Source organism: Equus asinus, chromosome 3 (genome assembly GCF_041296235.1).
Source record: "Equus asinus isolate D_3611 breed Donkey chromosome 3, EquAss-T2T_v2, whole genome shotgun sequence".
In the NCBI taxonomy this organism is placed as follows: domain Eukaryota; kingdom Metazoa; phylum Chordata; class Mammalia; order Perissodactyla; family Equidae; genus Equus; species Equus asinus.
In genome coordinates, this window is record NC_091792.1 from 69,209,092 (window position 1) to 69,224,169 (window position 15,078).

The 15,078-nt window shown below is 38.3% G+C and overlaps 1 protein-coding gene across 9 annotated transcripts in view; it reads right to left on the reverse strand.

The window, feature by feature from the left end:
• The window catches only part of PPP3CC (protein phosphatase 3 catalytic subunit gamma), a 97,759-nt gene that overhangs the window by 27,981 nt on the left and 54,700 nt on the right, over nt 1–15,078 (reverse strand). For all 9 annotated transcript variants that reach the window (XM_070505219.1, XM_070505217.1, XM_014867148.3 and 6 more), the window contains exons 5-8: nt 5,447–5,592; nt 3,601–3,740; nt 367–444; nt 186–280 (exon numbers count right to left, since the gene is read on the reverse strand). In XM_070505219.1, coding sequence (XP_070361320.1) covers nt 186–280; nt 367–444; nt 3,601–3,740; nt 5,447–5,592 — 459 coding nt within the window. The remainder of the gene's footprint in view (nt 1–185; nt 281–366; nt 445–3,600; nt 3,741–5,446; nt 5,593–15,078) is intronic.

The window sequence follows — 15,078 nt, forward strand, 5'->3', positions numbered from 1 at the left end:
AATCCTTAGGAGATGAAAACCAAGCAGTAGCTTAAATTCTAAGTTTTTCAGCCTTTGTTTCAATTAAGACCTCTTTTTTTTCTTATTTAAAACTCATACATATTTAAAAACACATATACATACAATTAAACTAGAGCTCGCATTTACTCACAAATCCAAACTCAAGTATCACTGGACTCCTTTACCTTTATTGTTATAGACATCTAGGTAATTGGGGGCAGAGAAAATTGTAATGAGTGATGGAAAGCCTGTTGTTTGGCTCTTCCTGTACATTCGATACCTGGAAGAGAGATGACAGCCCATCTGTCTTCATATCAAAGGCAAAAATTCTGCAGTGATATTTGGTACAGTTTTAATATAACTTACCCGGCATCTTGGGCTTCATGGGCTCTGATTATTGATAACAAATTATTGTTCTGCAAAAATTCACAAACTGCAGGGTAACTGAAAAAGAAAATTAGAAAACATAAACCCAGAATTTAAAAAACTGTTGTTTTAATAGGAGGAAAGGGAAAAGTCAGGATAATATGAATTGATTTTGTTTCAAAATTATAAGTTTTACATAGAACTGAACTTTTATTAATAGCTTAGCAGTCATTACTCGGTTCTTCCATTTCACTAATATATCTCATTCCAGATCAAATATGCAGATAACAGACAACCCTAGCACAGAAACAGAGCTCCCTCACCTTTTAATTTTTTTGGTCTTACCTGTACAATAATAACACAACACCAAAACTTTTCTTGGTATGTTGATATAAAAAAAGTACCTCAGTAATGTGTGTGTTTGTATAGTAGGTGCTAGAAACTGAACACACAATCTTCAAATTGTCAAATTGTTGGAAAAACTGAAGAACCTACTTACATCTTCACAGGAAATATCAACACCAAGATGATATTATGCAGGAATATTTCAAGAGTAAATGCAAATATTATACCCAGCATTATTCTAACGAAAAGTACGATATTTGCATCTATTCCTAACATATTTGTTTAGTACTATTATCTTTCTGAATGACAAATACCTGAAAGGAAGAACTGGAGAATACGAAATTATCCAAATGTTAATTATTTAGTTTATGTTTAAATCTCTTTATTACGCTCATCAGAAAAAAAAAATTTTTTAAAGAGGGTGTATATTCACAGGGTATAAAATTGAAAGACACGAAAGAGTATACAGTGAAATGCCTCTCACCTTTCTACCTATATCTTCCAGCTACCCTGGAAGCAACCAATGTTGCTGGTTTCTTCGAGCACCATTTCAGAGATATTTTATTCAATTTCAAGCAATCATACATACACACATGCACATGCCCCCCCACTTGCAGGAATGTTATGAGATGGTACATAGGTCTGTACTACGTCTTTTTTTTCACTTCACATTAGTGATTATTGCATATCAGTATATAAAGACTTTATTTTCTTTTCTTCATTTTTAAAAACAGCCTCATTGCATTGTCTGCTACATTCCACTGTCTAGGTGTACCATAATTTCTTTAATTAGTCTTCTACTGAACGTTTAGGTTGTTTGAAATCTTTTATCATAAATAATGTAGCAATGGATAACATTGTTACATACATTTTATACACCGGCAAGTATAGTGGATTCTAGTTATTTGCGATAGCTATGCTCTACGAAGCTGCCGCAGACACTGAACTAGTGAATGCTGAACCAGTGCTCCCAGGGAAACACAAGGTCAAGGTCCTCTGAGCCTCTCTGGTCACAACTTTTTCATCAACTGATCAACACATAACTTTGTTTTATGTGTGTTTCTGAGTAAAGACAAATTATTTAATATATATTGTTGATTCATTAACATGGAACTCATAGCCAACAATGCCTTAACTCGCTCTGAAATGAAGTTTATATAGCACACACGTATTTGCTCTGTAAGGCACATCACAGTCTTCCTGCATGTACGAACACTAGACAGCACTTCAGCGCTATGCTTGGGGGCATTTTAAGCAGAGAAATCACCAACAAAAAATGTGAAAAATGTTGCACTAAATAGACCACACAAAAAAATACTTACAGTATGAGATATGCTTACAGTATGAGATCTGAAACAAGAAGTCAGAGCAACTCATTGTTCAGCCTCAGCTGGGAACACATGCAGTGACTCAAAGTTTTCATCACTCTGCCTGTATGCACGTTTGCAAACGACCATGAGAGCGCTATGAGTATTGATGTTGGGGTTACAAATAAATCTTAGCAACTGGGCATATTTGCGAATGAGAATTCATGAATAACGAAGATCTAATACAGCCACAGGAGTGTTTTAGAGTAGAACCTCTGGAGCAAAGGCCATGGGCACTTATGACTAAGAGACACCGCCAGGTTGACCTCCACAGAAACTGTGCTAACAGTAAAGAAGTATTATGCTCTTTATTTTAAGCAATGTAAGAAGAAATAAAATTTAAAAGAGTTCATCATATTAGTCACTGCTAAAATTGGCAGAAAGGAATGAAAAAAGGTTGCTAAGAAGGTGTTAAAACTACAGAAAATTGAGGCCTCTTACTTTTGTATATGAATGTCATTTAAGGAATGCCTTATCTTAGGCAATTAACAAAGATTTTTAGGGGACTAAATACATGTATTATTTGTCACAATAAAATATTTGGATTAAAAAAATTTTGACTTCAAACTTTCTTATATCTCCCTATTTTTGAGTGCAAAGCCCCGTGAAAGCTTCCATATGAGATTTAAGACAACAGCCAACTCCCAGGAAAAGTCCTGGGCTTAGTTCACAAGGTCCTGTTCTTTTTATATCTTTGTATATACCAGTGGTTCCACAAGCGGCAGAACTTTGTAAAAAGTAACAGGATTCCCCTCTCTCAGACCTACTGAATCAGAATCTCTGGTAGAAGAGCCAAAAAAAATGTTTTCCCTCCCCAAAGCCCCAGTGCATGGTTGTATATCCTAGTTGTAAGTCCTTCCAGTTCTTCTATGTGGGCCACCACCACAGCATGGCCACTGACACACATGTGGTGTGGTTCTGAGACCAGGAAGTGAACCCAGGCCGCCAAAGTGGTGAGCACTGAACTTTAACCACTAGACCATCAGGGCTGGCTCAAGAAATCTTTTTCTTTTGAGGAAGATTGGCCCTCAGCTAACATCTGTTGCCAATCTTCCTCTTTTTTTTTTTTTTCTCCCCAAGCCTCCGTACGTAGTTGTATATCCTAGTTGCAGGTTCTTCTAATTCCTGTACGTGGGATGCCACCTCAGCATGGCTTGATGAGCGGTGTCAGGTCTGTGCCGAGGATCGGAACTGGCGAACCCTGGGCTGCTGAAGCAGAGTGTGTGAACTTAACCACTCAGCCCCAGGACCGGCCCCAGGAAATCTTTATTTTTAAAACAGTCTATAGATGATGTGTGGGAACAAATAATCTAGATCATTTAGAGTAAGACCACATTGAAGCACTGCAAGATGTTCTGTTCAATCGTGTTCAGTATACTACACTTATTAGGGCATAATATCTAATCAAATAGAAACAAACAAGAGTATCAAAAAATTACACAAATTCAAGATGTAAAATCCTTAAAAATAACTTAATATATATTACAATTTCCTAATTTATTAACTCTGAGGACGGGCTTACCTGTAAAAATACGAGCACCCTCGGACAGTGTTGTGGGTATAGTGCTCCAAGGTCTTCTCATTGCCGTAATCCTCTGAGGGATCAGACCAAAGAAGGTCACACACTGGCCCAAAGGCTGGAGGCTCCTTAAACCTGTCTAACTAAAACACACAAAAGCAAAAAGAAGAAAAATCATGAAAGCAAAGGAGCTTTTGGAAACTGGTATGGGTCAAAAACTCTTCCACCCACAAGAGCATACGAGGAGAGATGGTAAGCCTCTGGAGGATATTCCTGCAAGAAAATGAATATTAACAAATTTAGATAAAGAATTTTTATTTTCTGTAATAGACTTTTATAAATATCTGTGTCATCTAACCATACTGTAGAAAAGGACTCCCTCACATCCTAATCTTAAAGTGGCACACTCATTTAATTTGAATGTGAAATCAACCACTATAGAGATACACTACTATTTAGAAAGATTATGTTTGTTTGTTTGTTTGTTTGAGGAAGATTAGCCCTGAGCTAACATCTGCTGCCAATCCTCCTCTTTTTGCTGAGGAAGACTGGCCCTGAGCTAACATCGGTGCTCATCTTCCTCTACCTTATATGTGGGATACCTGCCACAGCATGGCTTGCTGAGTGGTGCCATGTCCGCACCCGGGATCCGAAAGGGCGAACCCCGGGCTGTCGGAGTGGAACGTGGGAACTTAACCACTGCGCCACCGGGCTGGCCCCCTGGAAAGGCCATGTAAAGTTCATTTCGATTGCCCAGGTAAGCCAGTGTTACCATGAGAACAGGAAGGGGTGTACAATGGCTCTGTTTATTGTCTACCTCATTCCAATGGAGATTTCTTTATTTTAAAGAATGGTAGTTCTATTTTGTAAAGGGCTTTCATCCTTTCCATTCTGTGCAGTGGAGGTATTTCCATATCAGTTACTAATTTAAGCCTGCAGTTACTGCTGCTTTGGTTAAAAGCATAAAAGCCAAGAGAAAACAAGTAACCAGAAAAGCCGAGTGTCAAGAAGAGGACTTCTGTTAAGTGAAAGGGGAGCTTTTTATTAATATAATTGATTAAGAAATGTAAAATTCAAGACATACTATGTAAAAGAGAAATGCTGGTTATTTAAAAGACTATCAGGCAGCAGAAAAGGCAGCGTACATAGGCACACCCTCTCACCCTGAGGAGAGTAACCTTAATTCTGAGAAAAGTCTTATAAACAGAAAAAACTTTAGTTTCTGTACTTGTATGAGACAGGTAAGATAATGCAAAGGTAGAGGAGAGAAGACGGTAATATAGAACAAAACGAGTGTAAAAAATGTCTGATCCTCTTTTTTCAATCATGAGATACAGAATCCTGAAATAATAATTACCAAGTCAGGCAAGCGTAGCAATTAAACTCTATTATCTAAAACGTCAAAGGCAATGAATTTCAGAGCTGGAAGAGTCCACAGACCATTTCAACTTCCTCATTTCACAGAGAAGAAAATGTGACTAAGAGGTGAAGTGATTTGGTCAAGGTTACACAATCAATGGCAAGACAGGGATTAGAACCCTGGTTTCCTTCCTTCCACATTGCTACATAATTTAAAGTTTCAGGGCTATACTCAAAAAATGCTATGTTTCTAGTTGGTAAAAGCACAGATTTCACTAAAAATTACAGAAATTTTCTGGAAGACATATAGCAAAACGTTAACAGTAGTTATCTCCCAATAATGAAATCACAGGTAATTTCCATTTTCTTGCTTTTGATTATCTGTAGTACTTAAAATTTTTCAGCAATGAAGACATATTAATTGACTGCAATAAAGAACAAAATTTTTAAAAATATGTGAACTTCATGAGACTAATGAAAGAGTACTTACTTTCCTAATGTCATCTAAACTAGTGATTTCAGGTGACATCCCTCCATGGACACACAGAAACTGCTGGTTTAAGAGGGCAGCAAGAGGAAGACAGTCAAATGTATCCATACACGCATCATACACCTGTTCAGAATATTTGATTCGACCTATTAAAAAAGGAAAAATAGTCAAAGGAAGAAAAGCTAACATTTATCATATATGAAAAAAGACATAGGTCAGAAGATTATGAGCTATTTCAAAGTCATTTATTTCAGGCAAACTTGAAAACACAATCATCTTTGTAAAGACATTTTTGAAAAGCTGTGGAGAAAGGGTAAACAAAACCTCTCTCCTTCTTGAAAGACAAGGGTGACCTTGGATTAACTTTCTAGCTCTGTTGCTAGAAGCCTGATAAAGTCAATGTCAGCTGTGCTATTAGGCAACATTGCTTTTAGTAAAAATTACCCAAATCTCTGGTGGGAAACTATAGCTTTCGGCTTCTCTGAGTGTGGTGACTCATAAGGTATGCCCTTTGTGGGACTATAGAAACTATGCCAATGAACCTTTTACAAGAGATATGAACACTGGTAATGCACGAGGCTTCTAAGCCAGCGTGGCTCCTAATGTGCCCAGTGTGGATATTGTCTCCTTGCACCATAGCTGTGACTTGGAGAGGTTGGGAAGAAAGGGAGGTAAGAGGCAGAAAACCTCTGAACTGCTGTACGCACTCCTATGAAGACGACTCCACTGAAAAGGGATTGGATGCCAAGCATGGCCCATGGTAGTCTTGTGAGTCTGAATATTTTGTTGGGTCTAAAAAGACCCCTTGTTGGTGTTGAAGATATATAAATGGAAACCAGAGTTTTAAGAGTCGTCAACAATCTTTTTGCTGGTAATTTTAAGGTCTTTAAGCAAATTATGTCCTGGTTCTATTTTAGGTAAAAATGTTCATCTTAATGAATTGTATTTTGATGTGGTTGTCACGCTGGGGCTACAGAACAAGGAAATACTCCAGTGGGCAGAGGGTGAGGTCTCCACAGTTACTGAGAAAGAATAGGTCATGAAATAATAAGTGCAAAAGTGGAAGAAGGCTTTAGTTTAAAGAGAAAGAGAATATCTTCTTCCTCAGCTTTCAAAAAGTCAAGCTGTGCTTGGAGACGTACGTTGGCAGAAAGGCCAGAAGTCACACAAGTAGGCCGCCCTAAAGAACTGTGAGCTCCTTCTCTTCCAAGTTTCTTTGGAGATGAGACAGAGCCTACAGGACCTAGAGAACAAAGCTATAGCAAGCGAGTGAGATTATTTAGTTGGTAATTTTTTCTGTTTATTTCCTCCTTGAAATCGCCAAGCTTTTAGAAAAGACATATTTAAGTATCAGAGCCTGGTGTTGGCAAGGCTTTGGGGGAATAAAGTGAAGGGTAATGAGTCCAGACTTGGGCCAGATTGCAGGACACAAGTGGCAGGAACAACTGGAGAAAGATGTCTAAGGGGAAGGCGTAAACCAGTGGACCACACTTGTGGTTATGAGGCTCTCCATCCCTGAAAGTGAAGCTTCTCTCTTTATCACCAACACTGGGTGACCAGGGTCAGAGGGCATTAAGGGAGTCTGTGGCTTCCTTTAGAAACTTTAAAGCATTTTGTACTACCATGACAGCAGTTAAGATCATCTCTCTCACAACATATGCTAACTCTATGATGACATCCAAATTAACAAGAGACGTGTCTTACGCATCTTTGTATCTCCTTACAATTACATCCTTATATTCTGCTTTGTATTTTAACACTATAAATTTGGGGTATTTCAAAAGTAGATCTATCACTGGCCATAAAGTCTGTTGGAGGAAAAAAATTTAACAAAAAAATCCTTTCATTTGTGAACAGTGATTGACTCTTTCTCCTGAAAACCCTTGGAGCCTGAGTTCTCTCTGTGGCCAATATCAATAAAGAATTCCTTTGTAAAAGTCCTCAGCTTGCATAGGGGCAGGGATTTGAATTACTTATTAATTCACGGTCTAAAACCTCATTTTTAAATCAATAAAATGCCTTACAACACTAAGAATGACTCAAAAGAATTCCTTAGCCTAATTCTAAGAGGATGCCAAGTCTTGAGAAAGATGGTATGTAATACAGTGTCTTAACGCATTTTGTAAATTAGAACAGGAGGTCACAAACCAAATTAAGCAGAAAGAAGTTCATGTTATATTAACACATGACCAAAACAGATTACAAAATGTTACCATTTTCATTTTCTTAAAGTATATGAATACATACGTAAATACCAACATTTTTATTTTATGAGGTGTAAAATTGAAGATAATATCTATATTCTTCTTTAAGTTAGTTTAGCTGTATTTTCTATGATGGACATATAGTATTTGTATAGTAATATTATACTATACTACCTTTATTATTGAAATTTGTTGAAGGCTCACAACGTGCCCGTGCCATCAGTGAGCTAAGTGTTCAACACAGCATGGTGGTCAAGAGAATAGAGTCTGGAACCTGACTGCCTGGATTTGAACCCTGGCTCTATCACTTACTAGCTATGGTACTTTGAACAAATTACTTAACTCTCTGTGCCTTGATTTCTTCATCTATAAAATGGGCATAATAATAATACTTACCTATATTACAAGGTTGCTGTGAGGATTAAAGGAATTCACACACACAAATGCTTTGAATAATCTCTGGCACACCATAGGTACTACATAAGTTTTAACCAAAATTACCTTATTTAATCCTCACAGAAACTCTATGAAGTAGGTACTATTACTATCTTCATCAAAAAGCTGAGGAAACTGGGCTTACTCGCCCAAAGTTGCAAGCTAGTAAGTGGCAGAACTGGAACTTGCAGCTGTTTATGCTCCTAACACCAGGCAATATTCCTCCAAATCATTATTTTTAAATTAAATACTTAACAGGAGAATCTAAATAGCCAAATATATAATTTCCAAAGGTTAAATCAGCTGACTCAAGTTCTTTATTTCATGACAAATTTTAAGATATAGCCCCTAAAACAATTATTTTTATAATGAAGGAATAACGGACCTAAGTCATAGGATTACACTGACACAAGTTCTAACTGGTATCAATAATACAACATTAACAAAACAAAATCTTCAACAGTATTCTTTGAAAGTAATTTTAAGGGTCAGGACTCTTTGCAAGAAACCATGACCTGGTCTAGCCATCAATTCTATATTTGTTTTAATTTTTATTTACTTTTGTTATTAAAAAAAATAAGTAATACACTTACTTGGTTCAAAATTTAAAAGCTACAAAAGGGTATACAGTGTCTCTTACCCTTCTCTGCAGGCAACCAGTATTACTAGTTTCCTGGGTGTCTTTACAAAGATACTCCATGCATACATACGCAGATATGTACATTTATTCTCTTTTCACAACAGCCTTTTGTTTTTTAGATAAATGGTAGCATACACTGTTTTGCACTTGCTTTTTGTACTTAACGTATTTTGGAGATCATGCCACATGTTTATATGAAGAGCTTTGTAATTATTTTTTTAAATATCTACATAGTATTTCACTTTATGGATATACCACAATCTAACCACATCAATCTCTTGCTACTATAAATAATGCTGTAATGAACGACAACAAATAATATTTGCTTATTAAAAAAAAATCAGGGGCCAGCCCCATGGCCGAGTGGTTAAGTTTGCATGCTCAGCTTTGGGGGCCCAGGGTTTGGCCAGTTCAAATCCTGGGCATGGACATGGCACTGCTCATCAAGCCATGCTGAGGCAGCGTCCCACATGCCACAACTAGAAGGATCCACAACTAAAAATACACAACTATGGACTGGGGGGCTTTGGGGAGAAAAAGGAAAAATAAAATCTTAAAAAAAAAAAAATCAACCTGTCATAACAATACTGTTTTCGTTAGCCAAATGACAGGAATTTCTGGAACCTGTCAGTAAGCTGTTTATTACACATCAGAAAATAGCTCATGGAAACAAGAAATCAATTTACTTAAGAAATCTGGACCCAGAGCTATGAGATGGAATCATAAAAGCACTAGACTTTTTGCTTTCCAAGTACATAACAATAAAGAAATATTTTTGTGGGGCTGGCCCCGTGGCCGAGTGGTTAAGTTCACACGCTCCGCTGCAGGCGTCCCAGTGTTTTGTCAGTCTGAATCCTGGGCGCAGACATGGCACTGCTCATCAAGCCACGCTGAGGCGGGGTCTCACATGCCACAACTAGAAGGACCCAGAACGAAGAATATACAACTATGTACCGGGGGGCTTTGGGGAGAAAAAGGAAAAAAATAAAAAAAATAAAAAGAAATATTTTTGCAAAGATAAATGATGTGTCAAAAATTAACTGTTATACTTTGCTACTCAAATTATCTCTGGATTTGAAAGGAATATAAAGAAAAAGAAAAATCTCTGCAATATAAGAATTGACATAAGAAAAGAAAAGCCTCCACTGGCCGTTTAGAAATATTAACAACACTGCAGCTGCAATGTAGGGCTAAGCGTCACTTAACAGTAATTACAAGGCGCTGATTCCAAAAGCCACAGTGGCCCTTTAGGAGAGGCTGGCTTATCAGTGAAAACACCCATGGAAAGCAGTACCCATGCTCTTTCCTCATATAGAAACGAAACTTGAAACTGCACTTGACTTGGTGTGCTTATTCCAAGACTTATTTACATTTCAGATGCAGCATTCGAATCAAACAGGAGTGTCTTGGTAGGTAAAAGAAAGAGAAAGAAACCTGGTTTAACAAAATTAAAGCAAGTGAAAGCAAATAAAAACCTGAGATAAGAAATTCTGTGCAAAATGAGACACTTAAAATATTTCCCAGATCTATTGTTCCATCTTCTATAAATAGTCTGAACCAATTATACCAGTCAAAAAAAGAACTCTGAAAAAACAGAGGAACAATTAGATAAAATGTTACCTAAAAAAACCTGAACCTTAACTCAGAACAGAGGCATCCATAAACAGCTTTCTTCATTACTTTCTACCGCTAAATACTGAGCATTACAGGGCCTTTGTTAACTGCTTGATATGCATTATGTATATTTTCAGGTAAAAAAAAAAAAGGTGTAATGAGGAATACCCCAATATTTGACTTAGAAAAATAATGCAAAGTATTTCCAATTTTTAAACTATTAGACGAAGTGATCTCAAATGACAAATAGTAAACTGTTTCCGAGCCTCTGGAGCAGGCCTTCCTAACAGCAGCACGCAGTGTAATTACCTGAGGTGGTTTAGCAAGCCAGTTCAATGCCTGGGCCCCAACTGGGTAATTTTAAAGTTACCAGGTAAAAAATATATAAAATAGTAGTACATGGTGGTGATAAAAGCTAATTCAAGCAGTAGCATGGGAGGATATAAAATTAAAAGTGCAAATCTTCCTGACCCAACTCCCCACAGGTAATCACTATTACAAATTTTTTCTGCATATTATTTTTAATTTACAAAGGAGATCTCACTATACGTGTTCTGCAAATGGCACCTGTCACCTAACAATATATTTGAACATCTCTCCATATCAGAACATCTATATCCACCTTGATCTTTCAACAGTTGCACAGTATTCTATTTTTTCAGTTGTATTATAACTTATTTAAGCAGTCCCTTGTTAACATTTAGATTCTCTTTGTTTTGCTATTACAATTAACACTATGATGAACATCCTTACACACACATATTTTCTTTTCTTTCTGTGAGTATATAGTGTGGTAGGTAGAATTCTAAGATGACCTACACCTTTGTGTAATCTGTGCCCCCTTTGGGTGGAATCTGTGAATATGCTGAGACTCCCATGATTACATTTTGCTATGACAAAAGAGATTCTCTTGGGGGGGGGATTTTCTCCAGCTGGCTGAACACAGAAGAGAAGGGCAGAAAGATGCATCCAGGCTGCCTGGAAGAAAGCAAACACCCATATGGTGAACCACCCATGGAGCCACATGGCAAGGAACCGCAAGCAGGCTCTAGAAGCTGAGGGTATTCCCCAGCCCATAACCAGGAGGAAAACGGGGACCTTAATCCTATAGTCACAAAGACTGCCAACAACTAGTGAGCTTGGAAAAAGACCCCAAGCTCCAGATGAGAACTGCAGCCCTGGTGACACCTTGATTTCGGCTCAGTGAGACCCTTAGCAGAGAATTGAGCCACACTGGGCCTGGACTTCGGATCCAAAGGACTGTGACATAACAAATGTGTTGCTTTAAGCAGCAAAATTTGTAGTAATTTGTTGTGCAGCATCAAAAATCAATACAATCTGCATGGCAAATTCCTATAAGTCAAACTGCTGGGTTAAAATTTTGTAGACATTCCAAAATTGTTCTTCAAATATTTTACACTAATTTAAACACTCAGCAACAGTAGATAGAATTTTTTTTAACTTCCTGGTTATTACCTACTGATGTAAAGTGTTTATTCCAATAAGTCCCAAGGGCTGGAATGATCTGTATCTTGCCTACTTGCGGCTGACTTTTCTGTCAGAGGGATTTTTTTTTTTCCTGAGGAAGATTTGCCCTGAGCTAACATCTGTGCCACTCTTCCTCCACTTTATATGTGAGACATCATCATAGCATGGCTGACAAGTGGTGTAGGTCCACACCTGGGATTTGAACCTACAAACCTGTGCCACTGAAGCAGAGTGTGCCAAACTTAACCACTACACCACAGCGCTGGCCCCGAGGGATTTTTTTTTAAGTGTTCATACTCTAAAATTTCTTGTCGTAAGAACAACCTTCTCTACAGGCTCTACTAGGAGGAAGGCTGTCATTACAACTACCAACTCTAATGGAGGGAGCTACTGGTGACAAGAGTTAACAGAGCATACGGAACACAACTGAACTGCAATCTACCTGGAAGTAAAAGGATTTTGTGGAGGACTGGATAAACTCTGAGTCTCTGAAAACAAATTTAAAAGTTGTTTTTCTGGTGAGGAAGATTGGCCCTGATCTAACATCTGTTGCCAATCTTCCTCTTTTTGATTGAGGAAGATTGTCCCTGAGCTAACATCTGTGCCCATCTTCCTCTATTTTGTATGTGGGACGCCGCCACAGCATGGCTTGATGAGTGGTACATAGGTCCATGTCCAGAATTCGAACCTGCAAACCCTGGGCTGCCGAAGTAGAGTGCATGAACTTAACCACTACACCATGGGCCAGATCCTTAGAAGTTTTTTTTCGGGGCTGGCCTGGTGGTGCAGCAGTTAAGTTCGCACATTCTGCTCTGGTGGGTTCACCGGTTCGGATCCCGGGTGTGGACATATGTATCGCTTGTCAAGCCATGCTGTGGCAGGCATCCCACATACAAAATAGAGGAAGACAGGCACAGATGTTAGCTCAGGGCTAATCTTCCTCACAAAAAAAAAAAGTTTTTTTTTTCAACTTTGAATATTCTCATGGGAATAAAGCCTTAAGTATTTTACAATATATTCCTCCAAGATAACAATCTGAAGAAAAATCCGAGTAGGACACAAAGTGAAATCCATGATCAAAATATCAGTTACAGGGGCTGGCCCGATGGTGTAGTGGTTGAGTTCATGTGCTCTGCTTTGGCAGCTCAGGGTTCATGGGTTTGATCCGGGTGTGGACTTACACACTGCTCATCAAGCCACGCTGTGGCTTTGTCCCACATATAAAATAGAGGCAGATTGGCACAGACGTTAGCTCAGCAACAATCCTTCCTCAAGCGAAAAGAGGAAGATTGGAAACGGATGTTAGCTGAGGGTGAATCTTCCTCACATACACGAAAAAATATCTATCAGTTACATGAACACTAAAGTTTTTTAAATTTTTATTTATTTATTTTCTGCCCAGGAAGCTTCACCCTGAGCTAACATCTGTTGCCAATCTTCCTCTCTTTTTTTTTGACCAGTAAGTGAGTTTAATGCATTTGAGATGCCTCATCCATGCCTTGTTCACTCAAAGGATCTACATAACTGTTGCTCCTTCTCAGGTGTAACTGGATGAAGGTGGCTTTGCCCACAACTCTCTGTGTCTGCTCTGGTTCATCCTGGACATCTGGGAGCCAGTGTAGACTCTATCACACAGGAGGAGCTCATCAGCTCTCTGGTAGGCTCTGGGTGCATCTTGGCGAAAGGAGAGACCTCTCCAGAGATGGAGACATTTGTGGTGGCCATCGTTGTGACCTAGTCCAGGTGTGCTGACACAGATCCCAATCTTCCTCTTTTTTTTTTTGCTTGAGGAATATTAGCCTCAAGCTAGCATCTGTGCCAATCTGCCTCTATTTAGTATGTGGGTCACTGCCACAGCATGGCTGATGAGTGGTGTAGGTCCACACCTGAGATCCAAACCTGCAAACCTGGGCCGCCAAAGTGGAGCACACTGAACTAACCCACTAGGCCATGGCGCCAGCCCCTGAAGTATTTTTACATATTCAGGATTATTTGGGGGAAGAAGTAGATTTTACAGCCAGGCAAGACCCAAAAGATTTATTCCTTATTTTATAGAGAATATGCTAACATCTCAGAAATTTCAAAAAAAAGTATAATTTTGGTTTTGTTTCTTTGGTTGTTTTAAATTACGGGGTTTTGGGCCAGCCTGGTGGTTGAGTGATTGGGTTCATGCGCTCTGCTTCAGCGGCCCAGGATTTCGCCGGTTTGGATCCTGGGTGCGGACATGGCACCACTCATCAGGCCATGCTGAGGTGGCGTCCCACATGCCACAGCTAGAAGGACCCACAACTAAAAATACACAATTATGTACCAGGGAGCTTTGGGGAGAAAAAGGAAAAATAAAATCTCTAAATTTCAGGGTTTCTTTTACTTTCCTTTCACTATAAAAATATAAAAATTCCGTGGAGTATAAACTGATACATCATTTCTTTTGGAAGGCTATTTAGAATATCAAAAGTCTTTAAAAATGTTCACGCCCTCTGATTTAGTAATTCTCTTCTGAGAGTTTGTCCTAAAGATACAAATTATAGATGATCATTGATTCAGCAAACTAATTCAAATAATATTTATTAAACATCCCCTATGAATTATTAATACTGTTCTGGGAAAACAACAGTAAACAAAACACGTCTCTGCTGTCATGGAGCTTAAATTCTGGTGGGAGAGAAAGACAATAAACAAACAGATAAAAAATACACAAATTTTATATATTAAAAACAGAAAAGTTTCAGGTGTTGACACATATTATTAAAAGAAAGCAGGGTATGAGAGTACAATGATGAGGTTTTACTTATTTATTTATTTATTTTTAAAGATTGGCACCTGAGCTAACAACTCTTGCCAATCTTCTTTTTTTTTTTCCCATGCTTTTTTTTTTCCTCTCCCCCAAATCCCCCCAGTACATAGTTGTATATTTCAGTTGTGGGTCCTTCTAGTTGTGGCAATGATGAGGTTTTAATTTAGAAAAAGTAAGCAGGGAAGAAAATCTGTGAAGTGATGACATGAATCAAGTGAGGATGTAGGTCTGAGAAGCAGATAGATACCTGGGGAAACAAGAAACAGTAAGTAAAAATGCCCTGGGGCAAGTTCTCCCAAACATCTCCAGTACAGCCACTATCAGAGCAAATGTTAGTTAAGAGTCAATTGTGAGTACCTACATTCTGGTCAAAGAAAGCTGTGAGGTTTTTTTTAAATCAGCTAGTATGTAACATTCTGACTTTCACAAAAATTCTACCTTTAATAATAAACTT